General features: G+C 51.6%; 2 protein-coding genes and 1 long non-coding RNA gene across 12 annotated transcripts in view; 1 reads left to right on the plus strand and 2 right to left on the minus strand.

The window, feature by feature from the left end:
* Positions 1 to 1,789: 1,789 nt before the first annotated feature.
* Positions 1,790 to 6,905, minus strand: DMRTA2 (DMRT like family A2). The gene is made up of 2 exons (XM_086387496.1): positions 5,314 to 6,905; positions 1,790 to 3,937 (listed from the first exon to the last, which is right to left on the minus strand). The coding sequence occupies exons 1-2, from the start codon at positions 5,927 to 5,929 to the stop codon at positions 2,886 to 2,888; spliced, it is 1,668 nt and encodes a 555-aa protein (XP_086243622.1). The 5' UTR covers positions 5,930 to 6,905; the 3' UTR covers positions 1,790 to 2,885.
* On the plus strand, positions 5,778 to 13,174 carry LOC147375320 (uncharacterized). Of its 10 annotated transcripts, none has more exons than XR_015158874.1 (3): positions 5,778 to 5,916; positions 8,712 to 8,854; positions 12,408 to 13,174. It is a non-coding gene; the product is annotated as an uncharacterized LOC147375320 (long non-coding RNA). The 10 variants fall into 10 exon arrangements; XR_015158877.1 differs by having other exon boundaries at positions 5,780 to 5,916; positions 8,692 to 8,854; XR_015158885.1 differs by lacking the exon at positions 5,778 to 5,916 and adding an exon at positions 6,929 to 7,083.
* Positions 13,175 to 24,167: 10,993 nt separating this feature from the next.
* FAF1 (Fas associated factor 1) overlaps positions 24,168 to 26,221 on the minus strand; it is a 497,001-nt gene continuing 494,947 nt past the window's right edge. Inside the window, exon 19 of the mRNA XM_086387547.1 lies at positions 24,168 to 24,424. Within this exon, the coding sequence (XP_086243673.1) occupies positions 24,341 to 24,424 (84 nt within the window). The 3' untranslated portion in view covers positions 24,168 to 24,340. The remainder of the gene's footprint in view (positions 24,425 to 26,221) is intronic.

The following is a 26,221-nucleotide window of genomic DNA, read 5'->3' on the forward strand; positions in this document are numbered from 1 at the left end:
CCAAAGATGTAGGCCTTCGCCAGGCGCCGAGGCCGTGACTGACTGCCCTGGGTTTCCAGCAAGAAACGAGCTGAAGAACCAGCTTGAAGAGAAACCCTGGAACCCCACTACCCCAGCCCCTCTAACTTCCACCGCCTGAGAACCGTTCTGAGTTCTATGAAAGATGACGTTCGAACCTAACGGAGGCTCCGCGGCCTCTCTGGGCGCTAGGAGAGAGTCGTTTCTCCTCCCTGGGCCGCGTGTGTACACAGGAGTGCAATTTTCGCAGAGCCCCCACCGTCGGTCAGCTTCAAGAGAGGAGAAGAAGGAGTAGGCCCAGTGGGAAAATATAAAGGGAAAGAGATCCAAGGTCCCCGGATGGGTGGACAAGTCCCTGAACCACTCTGGATCTCGGTTTCCTCCTGATTTGCCTGCGAGGATGAGCTAAAATAATACCCTTGGAATCTGTGAAGCTCTAGGTGTTTTAGAGAGTGGGTAACACGGGCCTATAGGCAGCCTCCCCAGGCCTGGCTTGAGGACCATCAGGAACCAAAAACGTCAGAGCATCCAGTATAGATCCCTCCTGAAACCAAGACATCAAGGCCGATCTTAAGTTCACCTCGAGTGGGGATGAGGGCAGATACTGAGGAGGGGGTGGATAGAACCCGGAATGAGAGAGACCGCGAGGCATCCGAAAACCTGAAGTGAGAGGCAGGACAGCGCAGCCTGGAAGCACAAGCAAGTTCACACTTCTAGAAGCTCCGCTCACTTTCTCCCGCTTTCCTCTCTCCTTCATAGGTAACTCTCTCCTCTTTTCTTTTCCCCCTCTCTCTCCTTTCCTTCCTTATCTTCATTGCCTGTCTCGAGCCATCTCTGTCTTGCCCCATCTTTCTTCTCTCGCTCCTTCTCACCGCCCCCCACTTACAGCTCTCCCTCACCCTCTCACTTTATAACCAAACAGCCAAACCCCTTTCCAATTAAAGTGGAATTAGGCAACTCAATCAAATTAGTTCCCTATTAAAGCCCTTCTTTATTAAACCGTTTTCTTGTCCTGCTATTAAGTTTCACCGCCTGGCGGAACTCGAGTCGGCCTCAGAAGTTTACCTTGGGAAGTCGCCGGCCCAGCCTAGGGGAGGGGGCGCGCCCGGTTTCTCGGACAGGGGGAGTGACCCAGCTGGGAGCTAGAGGGACGCGGGAGGCCGGAGGAGGGGGTCGGTCCGGAGCCGCTAATTTCCTCCGCTCCGCTGAAGCAGGGAAGGAAAAAGGGGTGCGGAGTGAGGACTGAGGTCTGGCTGGAAAGCGCGTCCTCACTGCTGCTCTCAGATTTCACTGCCTAGGGCGAAGGCAGCACCCCGCCACCCCACCACTCCAAAATAACTCCCAGGCCTCTGGCGGAACACGGTCTTAGCCTTCCCGCCCCAGTCGCCTGATTGTGCCTAGGCTGCGGTTCGTTCCAAAACCCAGCAGAGAGGCGCGCGGTGGGCGCCCAGATCTGCGCCCAGAGAACAGGAGCCGGGCCTCCAGCCTCGCAGGATTCCAGAGACAGAGAGCACTGGCCAGGCGACCCCGCCGCCGCCCGAGCGGGAGCTGGAGGGACACCAGGTCCCACGCGAGCAGCGGGCGCCACTCCTCCTGGAGGGCCGAGCGCACGCCTCTCCCAGGCGCGGCTGGAAGTCCCCTCGTCCAGCACCCCCGAGGGTCGTAGTACCCGCCGGACCTCGGCCAAGCTTCTCCCAGGCACCGCGGTTCCCGCGAGAAATTAAGATTTTTCAACCCGGCCGCCCGAGAAGCGGGACGGGATTCGTTGCTCTTTTCTTAGAAAATAACATTTATTTCTAGCTCATGTCTATGCAAAGGAAAGCACAAAGTGAGCCATTCTCTGCAGCAGCGTTTCCCGCTGCCGGCCCTTCGGCCGAGGTGTTTGGCGAGTCCGGGGAGGCAGGGATGGGCTCCAGCGGGCGGCTCTGGCTCAGTCACACGTCACTCCGTTCCTGCTTTCATGCGCACCTTGACCGTTCCTTAGGGAAAGACTGGCCGCAGGCAAGAGGGGCGGGTGGGCAGGATTCGTCTCGAGTTTACGATATATTTCATCTATAAAACCTGATAAGTACAAAGAGCGCATAGTCTAATTTTTTCCGTTTTGTCCTTTTTTTTGCTTGTTTTTGAATATTTTTCACGTTAATACCGAGGTCACCTACAGATTACAATTAATAACTTAGAATTCCATTTTATAACATTATACACTGGCTTGTATATATATGTATAGTTTATATATAGATTTATACATATATAAAAACTCACACTGCACCAAGGAAACCCATGCTTATCGGCATAAGCAACAAAGAGAGCGACAAATACCGCAACGAGGAAAGTGCACCTTAGAATTTCTTTTTTTTTTTTTTTTTACAATTGGTATCGATATATATGTGTGTCCCAAAGACTCAACTCAGTGCCAAGAGATTTATACATCCTAAATTTATATTTGTTAGAATATTTAAACTTTTTTAAGGAAAGGGGAGACACATAAGACAGACTATCCTGCCATCCATTTGCGAGCGTGGGCAGGTGGGACAAGCATAGAGACAGGAGAGGCAGGAGCTGGCCCGGCGGCTGCAGCCTCTGAATTCTCAAGAATTCCTGGCCTTTCGAAGGGCTGGGGAGCCTTGATGAGGAGGTTGGGGTCGAGGATCTGGGCGGCGCATCCCCTCCGAGAACATTTGCACCCGAAGCTGCTCCTCTCTGCTCGGCTCTCCCCACCCACTGTCCAAAACAAAACTGAAAACCACCGTGGAGCGAGAGGACCCCAGCCGGGGCGCAGAGAGCGCACCAGGCGAGGCCTGGCGGCGGCCTGCGGGAACCAGGCTGGAGTCCCTGTTTGCGGGCCGACAGGCTCGGGGCTGCTCGCCCTACTGCTTCTCAGGGGCGCCGTTGACCATGGGCCCGTACAGGCCGCCGCCGTAGGTCGGCTCCTTGTGCACAGCAGCGGCGGCGGCCGAGCGGTCGCGCATGAGATCGCTGAAGGCGTAGTCCATGGGCGGCCGGAAGCCAAGGGTGGGCACCAGGCCAGCGGTGGAGTAGGGAGCCATGAAGGCCAGGCCGCGGCTGTGCGCCGCCGCCGCCGAGTAGGCCAGGCGCAGGGGGCTGAGGCCGAGCGGCGCGCCCAGCGGGTAGGCGCCGGCGTCGGCGCCGAAGTGACTGGCGTTGGGCTGCAGTGGCGAGAAGGCCGAGCGACTGCTCAACGAGCCCAGAGCCCCGGGCGCCATGGCGCCGGCCAGCAAAGGTCTGTGGTGCGGAGGTGCAGCGGGGCCCGCCTGCAGCGGCGCGGGGAGCCCCGGGCCCCCGGCGGCCGCGGCGTCCACGCGGCCTGGCCACGCGTCGTCCGCGGCGCCTACCGCCCCCACTGCGGCCTTGTCTGGGGGTACGGTGGGGCCGAGGCCGGCCGCCAGGCCCCCGCGGTGGTGGTTGAGCACCTGCTCGATGGCCTGCACCACGTCGCCGCCACAGCCCTGCAACACCAGCTCCAGGACGCCCCGCCTGTGGCCCGGGAAGACGCGCGTCAAGATGTCCAGCGGCGTCCGCTGCCGTGGACCCGGGCCCCCGCCCAGCCCTGGCGCAGGCGAGGCCTCCGCCTCTTCTTTGTCGGCCTCAGAACCGGATTCTGAACCCAAAGGGCTGGCGGATCCCGGGCTGTCCTCCTCGCCGCCACCTCCGGGGCCAGCACTGCCTGGGCAGCTGCCACCTGCCTCCTTGGAGGCCCGGGCCAGGGGTGACCCCGAAAAGGACTCGCCGTCGCCGTTCTCCGAGCCCGAGCCTGGCCGCACCTCTGGGGACGATGTCCCAGGACCCGAGTCCGCGCCGTCGGGTGATAAGGGCTTTCCCGGCTGCGGTTGCGGGCTGCCTGGGCGGCCTGCCTGAAGCAGCGTCTTGGGGAACAAGTCAAACTTCTGTAACTTGGCCTCTAGGAGGGGAGAAAGGGTAAGGAGGGGTTAGCACGGAAATGACCGCACCCTGTGGCACCTGAGCCCTTCGGATCTCAGCTTCCTTTCCCTCTGAGCCCCACAACCCTCATTCACTGGGCTCCAAAGCCCGTCTTTTTGCTCCAGCGGTCCTTCCCCTCTGAACTCCTATAGCCCTAGCTCTCTTTCCAGGCTGTCAGAGCAGTCTTTCTGTACCCAGAACTCCAGCCACCTATGCCCTGTCAACTCAATGTCCAGTGACCCTCTTCCTACGACTGTGCCCAACATCTTCACTCTTCCTAGTCTTGCTCTGCTCTGGAGAAGTGGCCTGACCCAGAGTTCAAAAAGTAGCCAACACAACTCGCACCTGTACCACCACGCTGTATAGAAGGCCTCACTCTATCCCTGTGATTCCAAGAGCCAAGCCAGCCTCGGGTGTTCTCTGGCCCTGGGCAGCACAGCCTGTAAGGGAGGGTACCTTGGGCGTTTATAAGATTCAAGCCTCTCTACAGGCAAAAGTAGAACCTCTGTTTTAATCCATCCTTTCCAAAATCAAGAGCTAAGAAGTTCTTCCCTCCCAAGCTGGAAGCTGAGACAATCCGCCCCCCTCACCCGCCACCCCACCCCCCCACCCACCCCCACCCCCGCCCCGCACCCCGGCCTAATTCCCAGCCCTACCAAAACAGCCTAAGGAGTCTCAAAAAGAGTAGGGCAGGGGCTAGAGGGGGAAGAGGAAAGGAGATTGAGAGAAGGGAGAGAGCGCATACTCTGAGAAAAGGGAGACGAGTGGGGAAAGAAGCTGGAAAAAAGGAGCAGGGCGGTTGATCAGGGAACACTGGGAACAGAAGAAAAGGAATCTCGCCCGGGGAACTGAGGGGTTTAAAAGGAATTCAGTGTCTTCAATACTAGAGAAAAACAAGAGGGGCGGGGGAGGAGATTTGGAGACAGTGGGATTTCTGAAGAGAGTTGGGAAGCAGAGGGGCGAGGGCGGGGGTGGGGGGGTTGGGGTGGGGTGGGGAATCTGCGGCATGTGGAGAAGCTCTGAAAGAAGGAAAAGATAAGACGCGTGGGTTTTCGCGCTTGGGAGATGACCCAGTGAACTAATCAAGGAAGCTGGGACATCCCTGCGTTTGGGTAGAGGCGATAAGATTAAAACCTTTACTTTGGGGCCTGCGGTGGGAGAAAGGAATAAAGTGCAAATGCTTCAGAAAGGGGAGAAAGGAGAGTTTTGTGTGTTTATGGCCCAAATTAGCAGTTGGGTGCGCGGCCAACTCCAGCAGTTGGGGCATTTGGAGAACGGGATTCTACTCTTTCAGTATCGAGATTAAGTCCCTAAGGCCTCGCACCCCTGGACCCGTCCCTGCTCCCCTCTCCTCACCTGAGCTCCCCGCGCCCGCGGCGCCGCCCCCGGTCCCCGCGGGCGCTCCTGCTCCCGGCCCCCCGCCGTCGGCTGCGCACACAGAGCCAAAGACCTCATAGGCCGGTCGCGGCGGGATGATGCCATTGGCGGCGGCCAGCGCCAGGCCCTCGGCGGTGCCGTAGAGCAGCTGTAACTCGCGCGCCTCGTTCTCTTCCTGCGCCTGTTGCCTGCGCAGCGCCACCTGCGCCGCCATGACGCGCTGGCGCTCGGCGATGAGCGTGCACTTGGCGCACAGGCAGTCCTTCCAGCGGCAGTAGCGCTTGTGGCCCTTGAGCGCAGACACCACGCCGTGGTTGCGGCAGCGCGCGCATTTGGGCGTCCGCGGGTACTTCTCCGCAGCCCGCAACAGCAGCGGCGGCGCCCGTAGTAAGCCGCCCGCCACGCTCACCGGTAGCGAAGCGGCCGCCGCCGCCGCCGCTGCCACCGACGCCACCGAAGCCACGGGCGGCCCCGTCGCTGTCGCCGCCGCCGTCGCCGCGCCGGGTACGCTGGGCAGCTCAGAGCGCAGCTCCATGGCAGGACCTGGCGTGTAAGACCGTGGGAAGAGAGGAGAAACTTGCGGTGAGGAGCGCATGGTGCACTAAGCTAAAGCGCACCCTTGAGGAATCCAGGTTTAGAGAGGGGCATATCGGCAGCGGAGAGTTTGGCTAACAGTTACCAAATTGCTGGGAGGAGTTGCTTTGGAGCCTCCTTGTAAATGCCCAGCTCCTTCACCCCACTCCCCTCAGAGTTCTTCTTATAACTCATTTATGCACTGTGTGTAGATTTCAATTGAATCAGTGGTTCCGCTGGGGAAAAAAGTTTGAAAGTCACTGGTTCAGATGAGTGTAACGTGGGTTCTTTTTCTTTTTAAATACCCCCAAACTTTAGCATAACTGAGGTTAGTCGGGTAGAGAAGAATGTTTGATGGGACTCGGATTAGAGAAAAATTTGACCCAACAATTAGACTGATGCCAAGACCAAAACGGGGAAATCCGGAGCGAAACGTTCGGTTTTGTAGAAGGGTGACGAGGAGGGAGGTACTAAAGCATGGAGATCAGCTGGTGGGGCTGGAACAGTTTTCTCTGGTGAGAGGTGAATGAGAGAGGAAAAAAAATCAAGAATAGGAAAAAAAAAAAAAAAAGCTCTAGGAAGTGGAGTGAAGGCGAGGAAACAAACTCAGGGGCAAAATTAGGCCTAGGGGCCCAGGGACCCGTGGGAATGTGGGGGCTCCAAATTCCAAGGTACGAGCCTCCAGAGAGTAAGAGAAAATGGTTGTGGAGCTGAGTTTAGGAGGCCTGGGAATGAGGACTAAAGAGGAAATTCAGAGCAAGAAATTTCTTTTCAATAGGCAAACCCACCCCGAAGGTTAGCATGCGAGGCGAAAAAAACAGCGGGAAACAGATGATACAGGGGTCTGGGACGAGGTCTGGGAGAGAGGTGTGTGCATGAAAAAAAGAACCCTCAGGCATAGGCTGGGCTGGGAAACGAGTAAAAACTACAAGTTTTTAGCCTTGTAGTCTGGAGTAGTCGGGGAGGAAAAAGTATCTTGCAGAAGTTAGGCACTGCAGAAGAGAGAGCCTTTTCGCTGAGCTACTCACCCAGCCTTCCCCTCCCCTCCTGGTTTAGGGATCCTAGTCGTCAGACACGCCCTCCCCATCCTGGCGCCCCGCGGGACCCCACTCGGGAGCAGATTTCCCAAGTTCTGGTCTCGGAGTTGGGTTCGTGGGACTTGAACGGCCCAAGCTGGTAGGTCCGAGGCGTTGGGAGTCGCCTCTGGAACGGGGTCTCGGAGAACACAGGAGTCCCCCCTGCGCCTTGGCCTCTGAAGGCCCAAGGAGGCCCAACTCTTAAGCTTCCGCCGCGGCCTCCTCTGGGTCCCGGGTTCCCGGCCTGAGCCCAGGACCGGGTCCTGGTGTCTCCGCGCAAGAATTCTGGACCCCGTTCCAGTGAGCGCTGCCTCTTCCCTCAGGCCCCTCGAGCCGCGCAGTCCCTAAAGCCAGAGTGGCCCGGGCTTCGTCAACAGGGGCGGAAGGCCGGGCCGCGTCCCCCCGCCCTCCCTGAGGCCCTCAACTACCTGCCTTGGGCTCGGGGATCCTCCTCCGCGGGCGCTGCGCGCGCCTCCCAGCTCCGCCCGCGACGCTGGTGCTCTCGGCCTCTTCCCCTTGCCCCCGGCCCCTGATCTGACCACGTCACCCTCCTTCAGTCACCATGTCCGAACTTCCGGACCCCCTCTGAAGGCTGCGCAGTTCAACCCTTTCGTCGGAAATCGGAGCCGGGGGACCGTTTAGGGATCGACTGGCTGGAACCCGCGACCCGGCCCTCGCCGCGTCCCTTCGCTGAGCGCGCCGGACGCTGCGCACAGCCGGGCCCCAGTTGCCCGGCGCTGCCAGACTCTCAATGAGCCGCTCGCCCGCTCTATTGTTGCTCCTTAGGGCTCCATTAGACAGAATTGGACAACAATGTGGCGCCTGCCATTGGCCAGGGGAGGCAGACGGCGCTCTGATTGGCCGGGCCCGCGTCCGGGGAGCCCCGCATTCTACAGTGTCCGAAAGATTCGAAACTCCAAAAGCTTCTCTGAGCGCCTCGGGGAGGGGAGGGGGCGCGCCAGGGAAGGAGTGGAAAAAAGTGGGCAAGGAGGAGCGTTGAAAATACCGTGACAAGTAGTTTCCGTGTGCCTGAGAGCGTGTGAATTGCGCCTAATTACCGTGTCCGGTGCGCCTCTACGTAGACGTGTGTAACCCTTCGGTTTCTGGGGCGCGGGCTCTGCTGCGCCGCTCTCACTGGCTAGGGGCGCTTGGCAAGGCCGACATTCCCAAGTAGCCCTGGCGGCTGGGGGCGGGATGGGGGCAGGTGACAATTCAATTACCGCGGCCGGGGTGGGGGTGGAATGGGAGCACGAGGGTGGAGAAGGGAGGGTGCTCATGGCATAAATGCCAGGATGATTTTTCCTGCCTTTATCCCGCTCCGTTTCGGCTTGTTCCCAAGTCCGACGCGTTTGGGGTAGTTGAGACAATTTTTCCCCCCTTTGCCGCCTTTAAAACGCAGGTCCTTTATTTTAAAAGTCGTGATACGATAGGCATCACGGAGGGTAAGTGTGGCTTAACGATTTTCGTTTTTAGAAAGGGGCCGGGAGAGAAGAAATGAGATTGCGCTTCCTGTCGGCGCCCGCCGGGCCAGAGCGCTCTGCGCCTTTCCCCTCCCAGCCCCCCTACCCCGTCCTTCTGCCCCATCTTGCGCTTTCTTTTCCTAGCTTTTGCAACATCCAGATACCTTTTCTGTGGTGGTGGGGTTATTTTCATCGTTGTTTTAAGTTAACAAACAGTTTGATTTTCTTTTTTAAACGAAAATGAAAAGTGGCCTCTCCGACTCCCCAGATCCCCTTCAACGCAGGACACACATCAGTCTGTCCTTCCGGTCCGGAGACAAGGTCGCCGCGGGCCCCCAAGAGTAGTTTTAACTTTGGTCACACTCTCCCGTCCTGACGTCACGGCTCTGAGGAACAGCTCGGTGCGCTGAGGTAACAGGTTTCGGATTTTGTTTCCCTTTTGAATGGCAACATCTGGAATTAATGCCGCGGTCCTCGAGCGGGATCGCTTTGGGTTTTTCTAGCTCTGACTCTTTCCCGTTTCTTTCTTTTTCTCGTTCTAATGCTCTCTCATTCTTTTTCTTTTCTCTTTACTCCGAAAGTAAAGAAAATTCATTTAATTCATGAGCAAAGAAAAATGAATTTCCTGTCGTTCTCTCTCCACTCCCGACCAAGCTTTTCAGCGTAGCTTTTTCGAACTTCCAGGGCCCCCACGCTCTGGCCCGCCGTCCTGGGCGCGAAGATTCGGCTGGGGCCCTCCGGACGCAGCCCTTCCCACCTGGAAGGTCAACTGCTGCCAGCGCAGCCGCCTCTGAGCCCGGGGCTGGGCAGCTGGGGTGGGAAGGCTAGACAAGCGGGGTTGCCGCCGCATGCCAGAGAACATCGCTTAAGTTCCTCAGCGAAGCCAAGCCGGGGACCCCGGCAGGGGAGGGGCTGGTTCGAGGAAGCGCCTGGCACGTACGGGGAGATTGCTTCCAGAAAGTTGACCAGGCCCGCACGCGACATGCTCAGACCTTGACCGTCTTCGATAATGATAGAAACCGGGCTGTTCGCCCCTAGCATATTCCATTCGCTGGAGCCTGAGAGAGAAAAGTGTCAGCCCCCGTTGGGTCTCCCGCTCTGAGTGAGGGTAAGGGCGTGAGTCTGGAATAACAGTTCTTCAGGGGCGTAGGACCCAGACCCCCACCTTCCAGCACCTTGACAAGGTTATGAGGTTAAGGAAATCTATGCCTTAACTGCACCCTAGCGGGGGCGGGGTGGGGGGGCGGGTGGCTGGAGGAGAGAGAAGAGAATGTGGCGCCGGGGGCCAGGCGCCTCCCAGAGCTCCCTTGGATAAAGTTTTCTAGTCATTTTAAACCCCAAACGAAAAGAAGTATAGACGTCCGCCTAGTTTGGGAGGCGCAGGCGGGGGTGGGCGTTAAGGCCAAGCCGCTATGAGATTCCCTCTACTCCCATCCCAGTGATCCTGCGGCATCCAAGGGTCAAGCCACAAGGTTTGGGGTCCCCGTATTTTATCCCGCTGGTGTAGAAGGAATCTCATTTCCTTAAGACGGGGAGAGGACACAGCCTGGAGCCCTGCTCAACCAGAGGAACCCAGCCTCCCTAGAGCCTGGCCTTTCTCCTCGCATTCACAACCCAATAGGTCCGGGACCAGAACCTTTTCTTTTGATGTCCCTGAGGTTCTGATGTCCCCCTATGCTCATGTGAGTGCATGTGTCATGGAAGGAGTCAGAGTAACCGTCCTCCGACGAGGTGGCTGTACTCACACCTCCATAGGCCACTTCGGGCTAGTCCTGATTTGAACTGTGCTCTCAGAGGGGAGCAGACCGGAAGGGGGTCATTGGACCTGGCCGCCAAGGGTGGGGAAAGCATGCCCAGGTTGAGGCATTAGGGGGTATGCCCCTTACGCACGCCGCAGTGTGGCTTCACAGCTGGACATACAATCTGCACGTGTGACCTCATTCTGCACAAGTCTTGGACACACCCTCACACCTGAGCACCTCAGGTGGTGCTGCTGGTTTAGTCGCTTAGTCCTGTCCAACTCTTGTGACCCCATGGAATGTAGGCCATCAGGCTCTTCTGCCCATGGGATTTCCCAGGAAAGAAGACTGGAGTGGATTGCCATTTCCTTCTCCAGGGGATCTAAATGCATCTCCGACGCTGCTCTCCCATCCCAGAGGACCCCTTCTGAAAGTTTGATGGACTTTACAGCCCTCTCATAAGCATGTTCTCATTCTGAGACATACACTCGGTGTGTGACCTCTCACCCAGAGCTCCACAGACTCCCACCCAGGTGACTAAACACCCAGACCGGAGCATAAGCACTTGTGCCTGGCTAGTCCACGGACCTAACACTACTACAGGCCCCAGCGGGCCGCCGGACCCTGGGCAGAGAAAGTCAGACCTCTGGGACAAATGAGGTGAAGAGAGCAGAAAGCCCGCCTTCACACAATCGCACACATATTCACTCGCTTACGCATGTCCTCTTAGCTCTAACTCATTTGCACACACAGTTCTGCTGTGCCAAGGTGTGGGGGCCCCGGGTGAGCGCTCCAAGCAACGAAAATCTACTGCTTGCATGTCTGAGACTGGCTCCCAACCTTCGCCCCCGCCCAGGCAGTGGTGGGGTACAAAGGGACGGCCCTGGTGGGGGCCCAGGGTGATGCCGGGGGTGGAGACTGTAGGAGGGCGCGGTGGCGCTGAGTAGGAGCCGGGCCGGGGACGAGGATGGGGGACCCGAGAGGCATTGACTTTTGCGCTGTTTGCCCTCGGCAGCGGAGCGAGAAGACGCCATCTGTTTGCCGGCTGCGGCGCGTCCCGTTTAATTACCCTCCCGGCAGCCTAATAGAGATGATATTAAACTAAATCTTTCTGACATTAAAAGTAATTATCCCCAAATCAGGGGCTTCGGGACGGAATCGCCCCTCCTGTCTCTGCCCTTCCCCTGGCCGCGCCAGATTCCGTTAGTTTGGCTGAAACTCCTTACCGGGAAGGGGGCGCGGGGAGAAGAGGGAAGGTGCCTTTGGGAGAAGGAGTCTACGCAGGCCGCCCCAAGCACGCTGTTTCCAGTACAACTACAGACGCTCTTGTGTATACGATCTGCGCATGGATACACACACACCTGTACACGCACAGACACACAACGACAACATCTTCCTCCAGTTCAACTCATTAAGACTGTCTGCCGCGTGCACCCCCATTTGGACAGGGAGAAGCGCAGCCTGGTTTGCAGTCTCGGTCCCCAGCCCCTAAAATGGTATTTTTGCGTGGTCGAGCCCTCGGATCTGGCCTAGGCCAGAACCAAAGACCTAGATACAGGTTTGCAGCCACAAAGACCCTCTGCCATCGTGGGGCTTGACTTCTCAGGCGCTCGTCCTGCGAGGGGCCCTACGCCGCATGCTTCCTTCACATGCGATCATTAAGTCACACCACCCTCTGCCTCTGAGAGGCAAGTCCTGTTATCCCACTTGACAGGTGAGAAGACACAGCAGAATTCGAACTCGGCTGTACCAGGAAAGCCAGAGTCCAGGTTCTGCCGGATTCCAGGCGCGGGCTCTTGCTGGGCACGGTGGATGTCTGGGCCTGAGGCCCCTCTCGGAACCCTTACCCTGGCGCCCGCAGGACCGGCCTCTTCCCAGGCTTTCTCAACTCCCCCAGGGAAGGAGTGAATTGGAGACCTAGCTGCAGGCGGAGGGAACGAGGGCATCCACGCGGAGAGCGCGGCCGGAACCCCAAGGCAGAGCCCCAGCCGCAGCCCTCCTCTGGTTCAAGCCCTTGCCTCTGCAGGTCGTGCCCAGGAGGAGCGGCCGCCCCTTGCCGCCTGGCTTCCCATCTCCACATCCTTCTTGTTGAGCGTATCTGAGCCTGGGACAAACGCGCAGAGAGTGATGTTCATCACCCTCTTACTTGCTTCTAGTTCTGAGTGCCTACTGTGTACCGCTACTCTGCTAAACGCTTGGTGTGTGCTGTCTTGCTTGTTCCGCAGTCCTTGGGGGACGTGTGACGTGCGCCTTTCCAGATGAGTCGGCCGAGGTTCCAAGGTTCAGCGAGGCGACGTGACTTGCCCGGAGTTGTAGTGTTGCTGAGCCCAGAGGAAGACCGGCACCCAGATCCGACTCCCACTCCCAGGCGTTTTTCTTCTCACCTTCAGTTCTGGGCTGGTAGGGTCAGACCTGGGGGCTTTCAGTCGATTCCATTCTATTCAACTCGCTGGTCATTCACGGAGACGTGAACGTTGGTCATCGTTCATTTCATTAATGTCGAGCACCTTGTATGTGCCTGGGCCTGAGGACTGGAGATAAGTCAACCGTGATGGGCCCTTAAAGAGTTCATTGGCCAACTGTGGACCCAGTCACTTAACAATGACCTCACAGGGAGTACAGGGCTGAGGTGTGAGTGGGCAAAGAAGGGTCAGAGGAACCTTCTGAAGAAAGGGACCCCTGATGCAAGACTAAGGTTTCCAAAATGGAAACATTACTGCCTGTTCTGTTAAGTAAAACATTTTAGATATTTCAGCAAAGTGTATCTGAAATATTTCTATGTGCCTACATTTACAAAAATACACGTTGTTACTTTTTAAAATTTGCAAATATGATACGCACTTTTCATAGCAATCAATGTATCTACATAATCTTTTAAAGAATAGCTTAATATTTCATTGTATGAATGTACCTTAATTTATTTAACCAATTCCCTTTTAATAGGTATTTAAGTTTGTTCCCAATATTTGCTATAATAAAAAAATACAGTGAACATCCTTTGTGAATTTGCCTAATTATTTTCTTAGGACAAATTCCTAGAAATAAGACTGATTAGTCAGAGGGTCAGAGGCTTTTTTCAGTTTTTGATTGCAACCTGTCAGCACTCAGGAAAAGTTGTATCAGTGGATACACTCAACAGCAGTGCATTTTGCTGATCTTTTTCATCTTTTCCAGTTCAAGCAGGAAAAGGGGATCTTATTGTCACTGTAATTTGCATTTCCTTAGTTTTCCCCATATGTGTTGGTCACTCATGTTTAAAAAAATCTGTGTATAGCTTTACTTATTTTTCTAACAGCTTCTCTTTTCCTTAATTTGTGATTGCTTTATATAGTAAAATCAACAGTACCCTCTTATCTGGACATATGCTGCATTTCTCCAATTTTATTGATCTTATATTGCTATTGTTATACCAAAACTAACACTTTTCATGTAGTCACATCTGTCATTTTTTCTTTATTCTATTTGCAGATCATACTTAACAAAAGTTTTTCAAATCCAACTATCCAAAAGCATTTACTTATATTTTGTATTAGCACTTTAAATTTTACATTTATTTACATTTTTGAAATTAATTTGAAAATTAATATTGGAATATGTGAAGTAAGTTTGTGGTTTAATTTCCCCCCAATAATTAGTCAGTTATTACAGCACCGCTTAATGACTCACCATGTCCCCACTGACAAAATACCATACTCTGCTTTCTCAGGTGAACTCAGGTCCTCTCTGCGCTTTCTCATCTAGGGAGCTATTTCCTTTTGCCCTAGTCTCACCCTTTTGATTATTGTAGTTCTGTAATGCTTGAAAGGGCAAGTCACCTTCTGATTCCTGATTCTTCCCTCCCTCCCCAAATTCTCATAGTTATTTTGAAAAGATAGTCTTCTAAATAAATACATTCGAATTTTTAAGGCTAGTTCCAAAAAGAAAGTGAAAAATTTAAAACCCTTTGGAAATTTGATTTAACTGCCTTTAGACATTACTTTGAGGGAGATTATACATCTTCACAACATGGTATTTTTTCATCTAGGACCCAGAATGACTTTTACTTATTCACAACTTTTACAGCCTTTTGTAAATTCTGTCATGCTTTTTTCCCCCTGTAATTCTGTTTCTTAAGCATTCTTTGGCATTTTATATGCTGTTGTGAATGGAATCTTTGCACTCATTACAGTGTCTTAACTAGTTATGACAGGAGCACAAGAAAGTTATGGGTTATAGTATATTTATCTTGAAACCAGTCTCCTTTCTGACCCCTCCCCCTTTTAAATTAGTTCTCACAGTTTCCTGGAGCTGAGTTTGGAAGGACCTGGAATTGACCAGGCCAAGCAAGGGAGGGAGGGAGAGGCAATTTTGCACAGAAAAAACCATGCAGAGGCCCATGTAATTTGCAGGTCCTCCTGGGACTTTGGAGATGGTGTTCACCTGCAGGGTGGTCTTCTGGAGCATTCTTCTCCTGGTCTCCATCTCCCAAGACGGCCTTTGGAAACAGCAATTGGGGAATCAGCCCTGGGGGCCGACAGGCCATCTAAACTTAAGCCACTGCTGCGCTTTGTGACCCATGCTGGGCTCACCTCCTGGCCACCCTGAAATCAGACTACATGGAGGAGGGCAGCAGCCAGGCTACCGAATTTCAGGGGAAGAGAATTCGAAGAGGATGAGCATTAGGGCTAGGCTCTCGCCTGAGTCTGAGTTCTGACTCCACTTCAGAAATGCGTGGAGGAACGCGTGTTAGCTGGTGTATGCACCCAGACTGTAATCCCTGGTCACTGACCAAAATGAAGATATGAGGGAGGGATGGGGCTTGGAGGGATGAGACCTAACCCATCCTCACTGGCAGCCCCAGCCCCCACCCTGGGCCTCTTTCCCTCAGATAAAAGAGTTCTGCTACTCTAACTTCCACCCCCACAGCCCCACCGCCCATTCCCTCCACCCCTTCTTTTGAGCTAGGACCGCCCTAGTCTTTAAACTGTGTATGGTGGGTGAGTTCCAAGCTGCATGACTGGCTCAGGACCCGAAATTGGTTGGCTTGGAGCCCAACATGTTAGCTCTCTTTCCTGGCCACGGTGGTGGCAAGGTTGGGGTCAGGGAGCTGGCTCACAAATAGGCCTTTGTGCCCCAGTGGGTGGTTCAGACTCTAGGCTTGAGTGATAACTAGGTACAGACCACCAACCCCGCCCCCCCTTCCAGGTTCCTAGGCCCAGGCCAGTAAGTTACCTGGAAATTTCTACTGATGCTCTAGTACCCAGCCCCTTGGATCCCTTACTGTCCTTGCCAGAGGCACAGTAGGCACAGTGTGACCCTGCAAGCTCTCCAAGTGCCTCTGCATGCCCCTCTCCCCTCTCTGAAGCAATCTACATCATGTCGTATCAGAGGAACCTGAGAGGGGAAGTGACTTTTCCAGGCTCATACAGCTGGGTGCGGGGTAGGGGAAGCGAGCTGTTCTTTGCATCTACAGAAGAGACTGGTTGGCGACTTGGAGGAGTTGAGGCCACTTTCTTTATCCGCATTTCTCTGAACTGATCCCGTGGGGATGGGTGGAGGAAGGTGTTGGAGCCTCTTCTCTTGGGGGTTTCTTCACTCCTTTCTGTGCACCTAGAACCCCCCTTCACCCCTCAGGAGGGGCCACACTGTGCCTCACTGCTGGGCAAGACTCGAGCACCACCTTTCACTCATCCTCGGCACTTTTGGTCACAAGGCCTGGCTGAGCAGGGCTGCCAGTGTGGAAGCGAACCTGGGCTGGAGTCCTGCTTTTGTCACATCTCCTCCTTTTTGTCACATGGGAGTAGAACTAAGGCTTTCACGGGAGCATCGTGAGGCTTCAGTAACACAAGTGAAGTAAACTCCTCAGTGTCTGACACGTAGTGGACTCAGCTGTACTGGATATTCTTATTTGTTAGCAGTTGTTGGATGAATGATTTTCTCTTTTTTCAGAGAGGAAAATTGTTCCTTTTTCAGTACTTTTTTTTTTTTTCCCTCCATTAGAAGGAAGACTGGGGAGGTGATGACAAGAGGTGCCTCCACACTTGAATCAAAATCTGAAAACCCCCTCCAGAGTCAGAATTCTGATGGATCTGCATGGCTCAGAGAGCTTGTAGCGGGCCCGGGGTATTCCCTTCCTCGGTCACTTCACCCACTCTGCCCAGCACCTTCTCCTGGGACTCCATTAACCAGAGCATGTCTGCTACAAAGCACAAAGTGGTACAGTGTCAGTAAGAAAGGAGCAGCCCAGCTCAGGGCACACCCCCAGCCTCTGGAAGCATCCCCTCCTTTCTCTTCTCAGAGGCCTCCACTATTTGGAGCTGCTGATTCCTAGGAGAGCTCCCCTAGTAGGCCCTGGACCCCCATGACACACTACCACTTTTATTCCACAGAACCTGTTCTTCATTCTGTGTTCATGACTTCCCATAGCACGTAAAAGACTCATAAAATGTACCCCTTTTAGTATGAAGAAACGGAGGCATGTAGGCAATACCTGTGTAAGCCAGTTCCCCACTGATGCTTGGTGTGGTTGAGGAGGCCAGAAGGGAGGCCTTGGCTAAGTCACTTCATTGCTCTGGCCCTCCATTTTCTCATCTGTAGGTAGGCCTGCTGATCTGGAAATGCTCTGAAATGAGAGGACTATGCAGACCCCGCTATGAAGATGATGATCCCTACGTAGGATGCGCCATCCAGCTGAGGCCCTGGCATCCACCTCTGGAGTACAGCAAAGTTCCTGGCCTCCACACCTGGTTTCCCATGCATGTGCTTCCACCTGACCCCCCAAACACAGAAAAATTTCAGTAAGACTCTCCTTGTTGCCACCTCCTTGGAAAAGTCCTACACAAATGTTAGCAGTTTGTGCCCAAGGAAGGCAAGAAAATTTCCAGGGGGCTGGAGACCTGAGCCCAGAGGGGCAGATCTGATTCCTAGGATGCCTACCTTCTCTAACTCTGGGATCTGACTCTTGGGCTTGGGTGGCCCATTCATTACAGAGGGTACTCTGGCCAGAGCTCCTAGATGGGGTTCACCCCTCCCCAGAGCCCCTCTGACTGCCTGCATGAAGGCCTCCTCTAAGCATTGCCCACACTGCCTTGAAGTTCATGGCCCCAGGCCAACCTGGGACTTCTGGGTCAAGGGTAGAGGCTGCGAATCTGTGTTAAACAAAAAGCCTAAATGATGAATGGATGTGTGAGTCAAAACTGACCGAATTTCCATAAGGAAAAGAGCACTTAGGTGCCCTTAAAAGTGCTTCAATTAAATGCTGGTTTGATGAAAATGCATGATGGAAAAAGCGTTTATCTTAGAGTGTGCTATATAGTAGCTGTGAGACTTTGGGCAAATGATTTAACCTCACTAAGCCTCAGTTTATCGATGTAAGAGACAGGGATTGTAGATCCTGTATATTTCACCTCAGAGGGCAGTTTTGCTATTCATTCATTTATATAACACTGACTGTCTGTGCCCTATGCCAGGCCCGGTGAGGACACACCTGTCATGGTCCACAGAGGAGACTTCTGTGCAAATAATCACAATAATGTGATAAGTGCTCTACTGAGGGTAAGCGCAGGGATTAGAAGGGGCCCTAACTCGTCCTGGGGATTCTGTGAGGCTACCTGGAGGAGGAGTAGTGGGGTGGAGTGATCATTGCCTGAGTTCTGGAGACAAACTGCCTGTGTTTGAATCTGACTTCTTGGTTTACCAGCTGTATGACCTCGGGCAAATTACTTACCTAATCTCACCAATGTGCTTTAATTTTCTCACCAATAATGTGGGGATACTAATATTAATAGTATTTCATAGGATTGCTGTGAGATGTAAATGAGTTAATACAAGTAAAGCACTTAGTGCTTGGCATATAGTAAACATGATATAAATATTCACTATCGTAACAGCCATCTATCAAGCACCTACACAGGGCCAGGCCCGTGCTAAGGGATCTGTCAATGTTCAGATTGACACGGACTCTACCCTCATGGAGGCAAAATCTGAACTGAGCATCAAAGTACAAATTGCTTCTTATCTAAGGAAAGTTTGGAACAGAGAAGGCAAAGGAAGGAACTCAGTGGGTGCTGACATTTCACAGGCAAGCAGAGCAGGAAGACTACAGAGCGGACAGAGGGGGGCCTTTCAGAGAGGTGGGAGGGACAATAAAGAAGTGCAGAATCCTGGAAGGCAGAGGGGAGTGGGTGAGAATGTTCACTATACTCTATTATCTGTGGGCTAGAAGCTACAGCTACTGAAGCAGCTCGTGGAAGGCGCCTCACTGGAGGGGAGACAGAGCAGGCATGAGCGTTGGGCTCAGATCCAGACTGGAAGGTCAGCTTCTTTCTCTACTTGGACACGTCTCTTGGACAGTGTCAGTTTCTCCGAGCCTCAGTTTTCCGGTTACATAAGAGACACTAACAGTAGGGACCTTACAGTGATGCTGAGGCAGTTGTGGGAGAACAGTGCATAGAGCCCCCAGCACCGTGCAGGTCTTACCTGTGCACTCAACACCAATTCTTCTACTCTGTCTCTCCTCACCAGTGCCAGTTGGTTTTGCTCCAGCTCCAATTAATTAACTGCTTCAGTTACTACTGGGTGCACGACAGCTACATGCCAGACCCTGGGCTGGCTCAGAGAATAAACAGATGACTACAATCTGGTCTCTGCTCTCACAATGTTCCCAGAAAGGCTGGATGTTAGAGATGGAAGTGACCACCTTATTAGTATTGATACGTGACTATCATTATTTCTTTGTTTGAATTTGGTTAGTAAGTCCAAATTACTGTGTGTTTACTTCGAGTCATTTTGCTAGGCCTTGAGGATATGAAGTAACTCAGACTCTTTGGGGAGCTCACAGTCTGGGGTCAGGGGGAGGGAGAGCACGTGAGCTGAGAGTTCCAGTTCAGAGCGATTCAGCACTGCAACAAATCCAATCCAGCTCAGCACAGGCCCCTAACCTGGAGAGCGTGCGGGGGTGTGGCCATGGTCCGGTATACCAGCCATGGTGGAGGAAGTGAAGCCTAAACTGAAAGTGAGGGCTGGATGGATGGATGGTGCAAGGAGTCTCATGGTGACGGAAGAACAGTCAGGGGAGAGGGACTAGAAAGTTGATGCTTTTAGGAAACTGCAGGTATTTCAGGATTGAGGGCGTGGCTGGAGATACAGATGGGGAGGGAAGTAGGGACAGATGACAGGTGGTTTAAATCCAAGCCGAGTTTGGATTTATTTGGAGGACAATGGGAAGCCTTTGAGGGGATAGAAGCAGGGGTGTGGCATGGTAAGGCAGATGTTTTAGAAAGCTCTTTCTGGCAGTTAGGTGGAGACTGGTCTATAAGAGAAAGGACTGGAGTAAGGGAGATCAGATAGAATGTAGTTTCATAAGCCAAGTGAGAAATTTAGGTCAGTAGGGACAAAGGATGGAGTAGGGAGTGGAGTTTGGAGATGTCAGAGGCAGAAGCTATGGAAACCTTCTTAAATCACTGCATGTACTTAAGAGGCAGTGCTTAAATTCTGGCTCTGATGCTCTGGGGAATGAGTCATTTTGGAATGCTGAGTTTTCTATAAAAAGTGACTTTTTAAACCCTCTTGGCATCCACCAACATTTAAAAGATGTTATGATTGTAACTATTATTTGAAATGCTTTAGTTGTGTCATACTTTATCTGAAGGTGGCACTGAACTGTCATAAACACAGAAGCTTTGGCGTTGAAGATCTGGGTCCCAGACTTCGCTCTGCACTAGTTCTAGAGCTCAGCCAAGTCACTTCATCATTTTGAGTTCGCTGCCTCTTCAAAGTGGGGTCGAGATGACCCACCTAGCTGGTGGTTGTGGTCTTATGGGAGGTAACGTACCCAAAGCTCTAAGCATAATGTGGGCATATCCTGAGTGCTCAGCAAGCTAGTCCTCCTCGCTCCTCCACCTTCTCACGATGCCCTGGGCTGACCCTTACGGACACCAGTAACTCAGTGACACTTTATGCAGGGCTCTCTGACCTTCCCTGAAGGACCCCAGAGCACTGCATTTGGACTTCTTGTGTCTGCTTTTCATGTTTTCTGTGTCTTCCCCCAGAACCTGCCATTTCATACTGCTGTCGTTACCCAGATAGTAGATGTTCTCTAACTCCCTTACATGTTAGCTAATAGTTAAGTGTGAATCATTTAATCTTCACAACTTTATCAACCAGGTACTTTTATTATACACTTCACAGCTAAAAAGCTGAGGCACAGGAAGGTGAAGTAATTCCCAAGGGCACACTATTAAGTGGGGGAGTGACTTGAATTCAGGCAATATGGCTCCAGAGGCTATTCTCTTAACCACACATTATGTCACAGTTAATAGACTGAAGACTGGAGAGCAGGTCTCTCTTATTGGTGTTTCCTTTCAGAGGAGACTTCCAAAATGCAGGAGCTGCATGGCCAGTTGGGGTTGTTAACGGTGATCTTCCAAAGCAGACTGAGACAAAGGAGAAACACTAAATGTAGAGGGAGGTTCAAGGCAGGAAAGCCTGGTTGTTGCATCTTACCCTCTTTGTGGCTTTTAGAGTTATTAATAATAAAAAAAAAGACTTGATGAGAAGAATCGACAGATTCAACTTCCCAAATGGTCTGATGTTGTTTGCATAATGTAAACGGTGGTGGGGGGAGTCGATCAAACCCACTAACAATTTGATAAATACAGATTCTCCTTCCAGAATAGAACACATTTAACTTTTTGTATACAGTTGTAGGGAATTCTAAGATCCATGTTTGGACATGAAATTTAGAGGTTCTTTATGGAAGAGCTGTGGACCTGAGTATCAGAGCCTGGGGCTTGAGTTCTACTCTTCGCCATTCTCTCTGACTTCAGGCAAGCATCTACCCTCTGAGCCTCAAGTACAAAATGCAATGATCATGCCTGGCCTGCTTCCCTCGCTGCAGTGGACTGTAATGATGGCTGTGGAAGGTGTGGTAAAATGCAGAGTGCTGTGCAAATGTTATCAGTACACTGAGGTTCAAAGAATTTACTCACCTTGGGTCACACAGCTATTCAGTGGCAGAACCAAGGTTCAAACTAAGACACTGTAGTCTCTGGAATGTGTGTGTGTGTGGTTAGGTCTCCCTCCAAGAATCTGAAAAAGGATCAAATGAGATAATGCATGTGGAAGGGTCACTTAGACTATAAAGTGAATTACTCCTGGACTGAATTTAAGATTCCACATCCCATCTGCCTGTGGGATTCAGGACTGGTCGGATGAGGGGCTGAGGGGGATGGTGGAAGTGTGTCAATCAGAGACGCTGCTTATGGAGACAGTTAAGACCCCCTCCCATATCCACATGAACTTCTGTGCTTTCAGGGAAATCTGCTGGAGCTCTGCAACCTCCCTGACCAGCACATTTGACTCAGCATGTCTAGCTTTGAGAGTAGAAATTTTAATACAACTGCAGACTTACTTTATGTTTTTAATGTCACTAATAAAGTCTATAAAAACCTGAATCCTCTTCTCTTACACTGAAAAGGAAAGACTCCATAAAAGAACTCAGAATTTGGATGCTTGCAATTCAAAAATGAACACCTGTGTGTCCCAAAAAACTAGTGATGCCCGAGCACGACACCATTGTAAACCAGCAAACTCCCCCAAGCTGCACCTTCTGAGAGGCAGCAGGAAACTGGCAATACTTCCTTAAACCTTCAAACAATTTCTCCAAACATACAAGTGATAATCCAAGAAATACAAAGGAATGAACTGGATTGAGGCAGAGATGACTGCAGCCCTGGAATGATACTCTGGACAGATGGGCAAGAACACAGAGCACGTGTTCTGACCAACACATTTCTGTGTCCGGAGGCTGGGATGTAAAGCCCAAGGAAGCAGTAAAGCCAAGGACAGGAGGAAGAATTACAAAGGACAATGCTCTTTCTGTGGGGACAGTAAGTCATTTAATGTTTTTCTTGGATCCTAACTTTACATGTCATTTTAATGTTGTGTTTGTAAGAAAGGACATAACATTTCTCTGGCCTCCTGTTCTAAAGCTCAGTAGAACAGAATGGCATGAGTGAACAGTGATAACTAGCTGGGGTGTCTCCTAGCAGAGGGACCAATACGATAACGATAGGATTTCATGAGACCGAGCAAGAACTTTTCAAGGCAGGGTTGAAAAAGGGTGTGTAAACTTCATACAGGTTCAAGTAGCATTTAATAACTTTTATGAAATCGGTTTCAGAGTAAAGTCTATATTATTGGAATACAGAAGTGAAGGTGATAGAGGGGAACAATATGATGCAGTCAAACCCAAATTAGATGGAACAGGTCAGATATGAGAGTGAACTCAAGAGTCGCCTCCCTCCAGTCCCCACCCACACCATTGCTGCTGGTCCTGAGTGTGGCCTGAGTTCAGGGCTGTTGCTTCTCCACAGCAGCTACAGAACATGGGCTCCCTGGAGAAAGAAGAGCTGGCGTCCAAGTACATCTGTAGCATTGGAAATGATCGTCTTGTGGGGCCATCAGTTTAGGAAGGTGGGAGTGGAGCTGGAGAGGAAGTGCTCAGGTTGAACTACTCCGGTTTGGGTCTCTTTTCCTTACAGCCTCCCTTAAGAGACCCCTGGGGCCAGAGAAGGCCTGTACACAGGCAGATGTAGCATTAGTCTGTTAGGAACACACTTCTCTTAAGAGAGTGTTCAGGGGAAGTCCCTGGTTTGCGTGTCAGAGAAAAGACACAAGGTGGAATTTTCCTGGCCAATGCCCATTTCTGGGCAGAGGGAAAATGACCAGGCATATCTCAGGCTGTTGTTAAGAGTCTCCTGAGAACCCCTTGGTTTGGGTCAGGGGGACAAACCCAGCACTTAAGACTCTTCTGGGCATGTACAAAATGTCAAATCAGGATCCCAAACCCTAGGATAGAGACCACAGGTGATATAAAAACAGATATGGAAAAACATTTCAAGACTGAAAATAAATCACTAGTGGTGAAGGTATAAACAGTTCTTGCAAGAACTAAATTCCCAACCCCAAATCCATAGATTATTAATAATCCACATTTACTAAATCATCCCAAATTATTATAGGTAAGTTCAGGCAATACATGTCTTCTGAGCTGAGCCCTCAGGTTTGCTCTCTTAAATATATGAAATCAGAATTTTCAGCCACAGAATGAGATCCCTTTCATTTGAGATAGGAGTCTACCATCTAATACTGAAACATTAAAACAGTGAAACAGTGGGGCAGGTTCCTTATTACAGCCGGGCTCAGAGTCCACGGGGTGGCTGATCGGATTTTGGCGACAGTCAAGGTGCTTAAAACACCAAGTGACAAGGTCCAAATATGTGATGGAGTAGAGGGAGAAAAGAGCGAGAGAGAATTGCATTCAGTGTACACTGACGGACCAGCAACCTGGGAGCTGGTACCCATGAGATTCTACCTGCCCAAGTGCAAACCTAACAGCAGCTTTCTGCAGCTGGGCCAGACACTGAAGTCCTGGCACTGGTCCTCTTCACACTATCTCAACATTCACATCGTGAGCTTAAACAGTTTCTCACACTGTAATGGGACAGCAAATAACTCCCAGATGGAACCTGGGGACCCCAAGGCAGCAGCAATAAATAAATATCTTGCTATATGTCAGATGCAGTCCTCAAACACCTTACATCTTAGTAAAGGAGTCAGGAAGTATCAAAAAAAATGATATGCCTTTTGTTTTCCTACAACAATGTTTAATCTCCATGCCAAGAAGTCCCATTTGACTTTATCCCCCTGCCTCTTAAAATTAGGTGACAAAGTAGAAATCCAGTCATGAAAAGAAAAAGGCAGGGGTGTATGAGCCCTGGCTCAATGAGACATATCAAATACACAGCAGCCTGGTGTCGCAGGTCAGGCAGAATGGTCCCCGACCCTGTGTGGGGAAGATGGGCAGGGAGAGGTAAAAATCCTACTGCATGATCACTCACACTTTAACAGCGCATTAGTCATTGAACAAAGGTGAGGTGAAGGGGTCAGGGTGGAAGAGTTGTAATTCTCTACAATGAGGATTGGGAACATATACTCGCGGATGGGAAATTTTAAGTAGCTATGTTTATTATTACTTTTTTCCAGCAATCTTGCAAGAGGCAGAAGTGTGACATTGAGTTGAGTGAGACGAGCGTGTAAATGGGTTGATGAGGAGCCCTCCTCTTGATGCAGGCCTCTGGCTTGTCAAGGAATGGCTGGTTCCACCGCTGAGCCATGTTCACTCTTTTGCTTCAAGGAAAAGGGTTTCTTGAGGGAACAACTTTACCTCCAATAATGACTTATTTGGGTCCAGCTGGGTTACCTAAAAAGAAAGAAAATATATACTCAAAAGACGGAAAGCAGCACTATTTTCTCTCGCGGCATTCAGGTCCTGTCCTGAACTCTGATTCTGAGCCTACTATGTACCAGCACGAGCATTTTCACACCTACTATTTTCATCTGATTCTCAAAATAACCCTGTGAGGTAGGTGTTGTCCCCATTTTATAACCAAGGAAACCAGAGCTCAGAGAGGCCAAGTCTCATAGTTTAGTGGAAGAACTAGCATTTGACCTCAGGACGTACGTTCAAGCTGGAATTTCTTCCTGGGCAGGTGGAGACCCACAGCTCAGCTGGGACAGCAGAGCAGGAGGGCCTTAGGAAACGGTGCTGGTTAAAAACTGATCGGCATTCCAGAGGACATGCACTTGTTTAACTCTGGACAGCAGGGAGAACCTTTTCTGTTTGGTGGGAGAGAGCTAAGCTTTTGGGGCTGATCTTCCTGCTGAACACACCTGCAGCAGAGACTATACAGTGCCCACCCCATGGAGCCCAGAGACGAGCATCTCCCCTACTGAGGAGAGGTTCCCTAGGGAGGCATATCAGTCTCCCTGTTGGTGGCATTGGTGAAGATATTTAGTTCCAAAAAAAGAAGGGAGTTGATGCCATAATATGACTTTATATTTTAGAAGTAAAAATTATTTTATAATATGAACTAGTACAGAGAATAAAGCTAGACAGAGTCTTCTTGGCTCATTGGGGTATGTTAATCATATCCCAAATCAAACCCTATATTACGTTTATGTCTTCTTTGGTCACCGGCAAGGATGTGATGTGGAGATTTTCTGAATCCAAGAGTGAGAGAAAAAAAAACCTCAAACTTTCCTAAAGGGAACATGAATTTTAAAAAGCTGAGACATACTAATACTAGTCTAGCGATACGGACAATGGGCCGTGACTCCAGAAAGATTCTAGTTTAAATCACAACTGCGTAGCTATTAGCTCTGTGGCTTTGGAGTTAATATCAACCCTGTAGGACTGATATGAGGATTAAGTGAAGAAAAACATAATTAGCACAGTGCCTGGCACAGAGCAGGTATTCAGTGATGGCTGCCATATATGTGAGTAACTATAAGGGTGGATGATGGACACACAGATAAACGGACAGCTCCAAGTGTGTGTGACAGGAGGCTGGGCAGTCTGCTCAGTCAGATTTGTGTACAGGAGCTCTGGGCCCCTGGGCAAAGACTACAGCACCTGAGACAGGCAATCTTGTCCTCTGCTCAACTCAAGCCACACCTAATGAGATGGCTCTGCTGTCTTCTCCAAGATGATGGGGAGAGGACACCCTGGGGGCCTAAGTGTCACAGGCAGGCTGGTGAACTGAAGAAGGGAATACTATCTTTGACTGTATCCAGATGGAAATCTGGTATGCCCAGGAGGGTCATTAAGGAGACACATCCGCCTCCAGAATCCTCTCTGCTTACAAGGAACCCATTGCAAGGCTGCTCTACTGATATCTCTTGGGCTCTGGGCAGATGGGCAGACAAGGTGGTGGGGAGAGCCTAGCCTGCTGTCTGTCTTCCAATGCACAGGGGGTAGGGTGGGGTGGGGAAGGGGGGCAAGCTGCAGGCAAATGTTTACCCACTTCCCCAATTAACGTACAACACTGCGCCGGCTTCTGTCAACAAACAGAGTTATGCTGCCTCTGCTTCTGACTCGTTGGCATTTTCTGCCCAGCTGCTTCTGCTATTGTTCTTAATTAACAAGCCAGAGCTCTTCCGGCATCTTCTACTTTGTTATTTGTGGTTCATAAATATGATGTTTGCTGGGAGAAACCAA

The sequence above is a fragment of the Bos grunniens genome, chromosome 3 (assembly GCF_055505025.1).
Source record: "Bos grunniens cultivar Pamir isolate PY7600 chromosome 3, Bosgru_T2T1.0, whole genome shotgun sequence".
Classification (NCBI taxonomy): Eukaryota; Metazoa; Chordata; class Mammalia; order Artiodactyla; family Bovidae; genus Bos; species Bos grunniens.

Excerpts from the sequence above, each read along its gene's own strand:
- DMRTA2 (XM_086387496.1), bottom strand. The coding sequence starts at position 5,929 with ATGCGCTCCTCACCGCAAGTTTCTCCTCTCTTCCCACGGTCTTACACG. Across the intron at positions 3,938-5,313 it reads CGCGGGCGCGGGGAGCTCAG|AGGCCAAGTTACAGAAGTTT; the intron begins GTGAGGAGAGGG and ends CTCCCCTCCTAG.